The sequence below is a fragment of the Leptonychotes weddellii genome, unplaced genomic scaffold (genome assembly GCF_054177405.1).
Source record: "Leptonychotes weddellii isolate Sample4059 unplaced genomic scaffold, ASM5417740v2 HiC_scaffold_20445, whole genome shotgun sequence".
NCBI classification, from domain to species: domain Eukaryota; kingdom Metazoa; phylum Chordata; class Mammalia; order Carnivora; family Phocidae; genus Leptonychotes; species Leptonychotes weddellii.
In genome coordinates this window covers 1-3,273 of record NW_027791136.1, presented here as the reverse complement: position 1 = coordinate 3,273, position 3,273 = coordinate 1, and the positions used below count along the sequence as shown (strand labels likewise).

General features: G+C 51.1%; 1 protein-coding gene across 1 annotated transcript; it reads left to right on the top strand.

The window, feature by feature from the left end:
- The first annotated feature begins 112 nt into the window (after positions 1-112).
- LOC145715863 (prokineticin receptor 2-like) lies at positions 113-2,320 on the top strand. Its single transcript, XM_081810223.1, has 2 exons — positions 113-1,548; positions 1,639-2,320. Exons 1-2 carry the CDS (start codon positions 1,091-1,093, stop codon positions 1,799-1,801), a joined length of 621 nt encoding a protein of 206 aa, XP_081666349.1. The 5' UTR covers positions 113-1,090; the 3' UTR covers positions 1,802-2,320.
- Positions 2,321-3,273: the final 953 nt, after the last annotated feature.

Sequence of the window (3,273 nt, the reverse complement as noted above, 5' to 3'; positions counted from 1 at the left end):
CCCCCCCCCCCCCCCCCCCCCCGCTCTACCCGCTGTTTTCGGTTAAAATGGAGCGGCCACCACTTTCAGAGGATGAGCAGCTTGGTGACAGGATGTGGTGCCTCCCAGTTAGGGTTGGTTCTGGTGGGGAACCGGGTGGGTTCTGGTGAAGGGGACAGGGAGCTGATCAGAAGAGTGGGAGCAGGGAGGAGACACAGACAAAGCATTTCTTTTTAGATCTGGTTCCCAAAGCCCAGAGGAGTAGCAGCAGAATTCCGTCCCATCCATAGCCCCCTTCACCTACACAATCCTGGGCAGATCCTCATTAATTCATTCATCCCACAGACTCCTGTCCCGTCCCTACTACGAGCCAGGCCCTGGGCTAGGCAGCAGGGATTTGGTTTACAGGAAGACCGGGACTGAGACAGTATAACTCACTGGCCCAAGATGACTCAGCCTGTCCATGTGAAAATGGGTTTGGTGATTTCCACATCCAAGGTTTGGTCAGGACATAGGGAGCAGTGCCCTGCTTTGGAGGAAAGACCCGGCTGTGTCTCAGTCCTCTGGCTTCATTGTCCTTGACCAACAGATGGCGCAACTTGGTGACTGCTGTGGAAGCCTGGGCCAGCGGCCTGGAGCAGGCTTGTGAAACTTTGAGAAGACCCTGCGGGAGTTGATGGTGGGGAAGGGGAGTGTGACTGGGCAGTAACACAGATCCTGGCCCCTGGGAAAAGGGCAAAGATGCCGGTTCTTCTTGGATGTCTTTGGAGAGTCCAATTCATCCTTTGCCCAGGACCACCGGACGGCCCGTGGAAGATTTCCCAATTTCCAGATCTCATGTCTCCTTTCCCCTGTACCCCGGGTAGTTCTGTCTGAGGGGAGTCACTGGGTCTGGCTGGCCTACACTTGGGGAACTCTGGGAGAATACTCACAGGCGTTGTCCTGCAGGATGCCCACTGGTTTTGTCTCCTTCCAGGGTCCGGGATGGCGCGTTGGCTCTCCTCAGGGATGTGGGCAGGGTGCTAGGCTGGGTGAGTCGTGACAGCAGAAGGTCTGGACCCCCAACTCAGCCCGCTGAGACCCCCACACCACTCCACCTGCAGTCTTCGCCATGGCAGCCCAGAATGGAAACACTAGTTTTGCGCCCAGCTTCAATCCAGCTCAAGACCATACCTCCCCCCTCCCCTTCAACTTTAGCTACGGTGACTACGACCTCCCTCTGGACGAGGATGAGGACATGACCAAGACCCGGACCTTCTTCGCTGCCAAGATCGTCATCGGTGTGGCACTAGCAGGCATCATGCTGGTCTGCGGCGTTGGCAACTTCGTCTTCATTGCTGCCCTCGCCCGCTATAAGAAGCTACGCAACCTCACCAACCTGCTCATCGCCAACCTGGCCATCTCCGACTTCCTGGTGGCCATCATCTGCTGCCCCTTCGAGATGGACTACTACGTGGTGCGCCACCTCTCCTGGGAGCACGGCCACGTGCTCTGTGCCTCTGTCAACTACCTGCGGACCGTCTCCCTCTACGTCTCCACCAATGCCCTGCTGGCCATCGCTATCGACAGGTGAGGATGACGTGGGCCGGGGCAGGGGGGCGGGGGGGTAAAGATGGGGGCCGGGCCAGGCTGCCCCTTCCCTCATTTCAGCTCTGACAGGTTGGTGCTGCTGCCGATCCGCATGTCTGCTCATCTCTCCGGGGCAAGAGGAGACCCGGCGCCCACTTGTGGCTCAGGTTCCCCCCAAACATGGGCAAGAGCGAGGCGCCTGAGCCCCCCAGCTCTGGGCCATGCCTGCAGATACCACATCTGCTGCGGATAGGCATGCCACCTGACCGCGAGTAGCCCGAAACACAAAAGCCAAAAGCAGAAAGTTTGGGCAGCTTATTACTTAGAAGCCACGGCAGACTTCACCAGGGCAACTTCGGTCAAGAGAACATGTACCAAGTTTTTCCTGCCACCATTCCCCAAATCAAGATCTAGAACATTTCCCACTCCCTTATGCCCCGTACCAGTCCTCCCACCCCACCCGTCTGATTTCACTCAGCACAATTTAGTGTTGCCTGTTTTTTAACTTCATGAAAACGGAATCCTACAGTAATGTACCCTTGTTCCTGGCGGCTTTGTTGTAGAGCTGATTTTAAAATAAGGTAAGGGCCTATTTGTAGAAAAGAGAGAAGGACATCCTTCCCTTTGTTTTCTTGCATACATCCATGTGCTCATTTGCATACATTTACATGAGATGTTCTAGAAGTCCTTGCTCTATTATAAATTTACAAAATTTAGAAAATTTCTAGTAGCAGCTTAGGACAAATCTTACACATGTTTTAATTATGTAAACAGCTATTAAGTAAAAAGCTTATAGCTGTTTACATAATTACAGACCACCGGTGGCTCTGTTCCGGGGGGGCAGTTGGTGAAACATCCTCTGGGTCTGTGGAATGCTGAAACTCATTTTGATGATGTGTTTTTTAAAACATCTTTCTTCTTTTTGGTCTCCTTTGAACTCATCAGTTTTTTCCTTGTTCTTGGTGCTATTTAGGTTTGTCATTCTTTTTAATCAGCCAGTTGATTATTTTCCATAATGAAATACACACAGAGGTAGAAGAACCATCATCTTTTTGTAACATAATTCCAGCAGGAAAAACCATTTTGTTATTACAGCTCTGAGGCTCTCCAGCCCTAACACGAGTGTTTATAAAATGCAACTGTCAACCAACTGTACAGAATTGCCCAGGGCAAATGATACAAAGTCAGATCCCTCAGCCCCACCCCAGCCCTACTGAGGAAGAATCCCTTGAGCTCGGTCCCAGGAATCTGCATTTTTATTCAATTCCCTCAGGGATTCTGATGCTCACGCAGGGGAGAGTTTTCACTATTCTCATTCCCCTTTGTCGCACTGAAACCTTTGTCTTTATCATGCTGGGGAGTTTTGGGCAACATAGGAGTTTCTTAGGAAGCAGCCATCCAGTTACAACACGAAGAATGGTTCCTTTTTCACCCCGAACCAGCTTCCCGGCTCCAGTCCACCAGTCACCCAGGCTGGAAACGTTACCATCGTTCTTCTTCTTTTTTTTTTTTTTCCTTTTAATTAATTAATTAATTTATTTATTTATTTTTATTCTTATGTTAATCCCCATACATTACATCATTAGTTCTAGATGAAGTGTTCCATGATTCATTGTTCGTGCACAACACCCAGTGCTCCATGCAGAACGTGCCCTCCTCAATACCCACCACCAGGCCAACCCATCCTCCCACCCCCCTCCCCTCTAGAACCCTCAGTTTGTTTTT

Bases quoted from the DNA above. Each gene is read 5' to 3' on its own strand.
- LOC145715863 (XM_081810223.1), top strand. From the start codon at position 1,091: ATGGCAGCCCAGAATGGAAACACTAGTTTTGCGCCCAGCTTCAATCCA. The intron at 1,549-1,638 runs GTGAGGATGACG...CAGCTCTGACAG, and splicing joins CTGGCCATCGCTATCGACAG to GTTGGTGCTGCTGCCGATCC.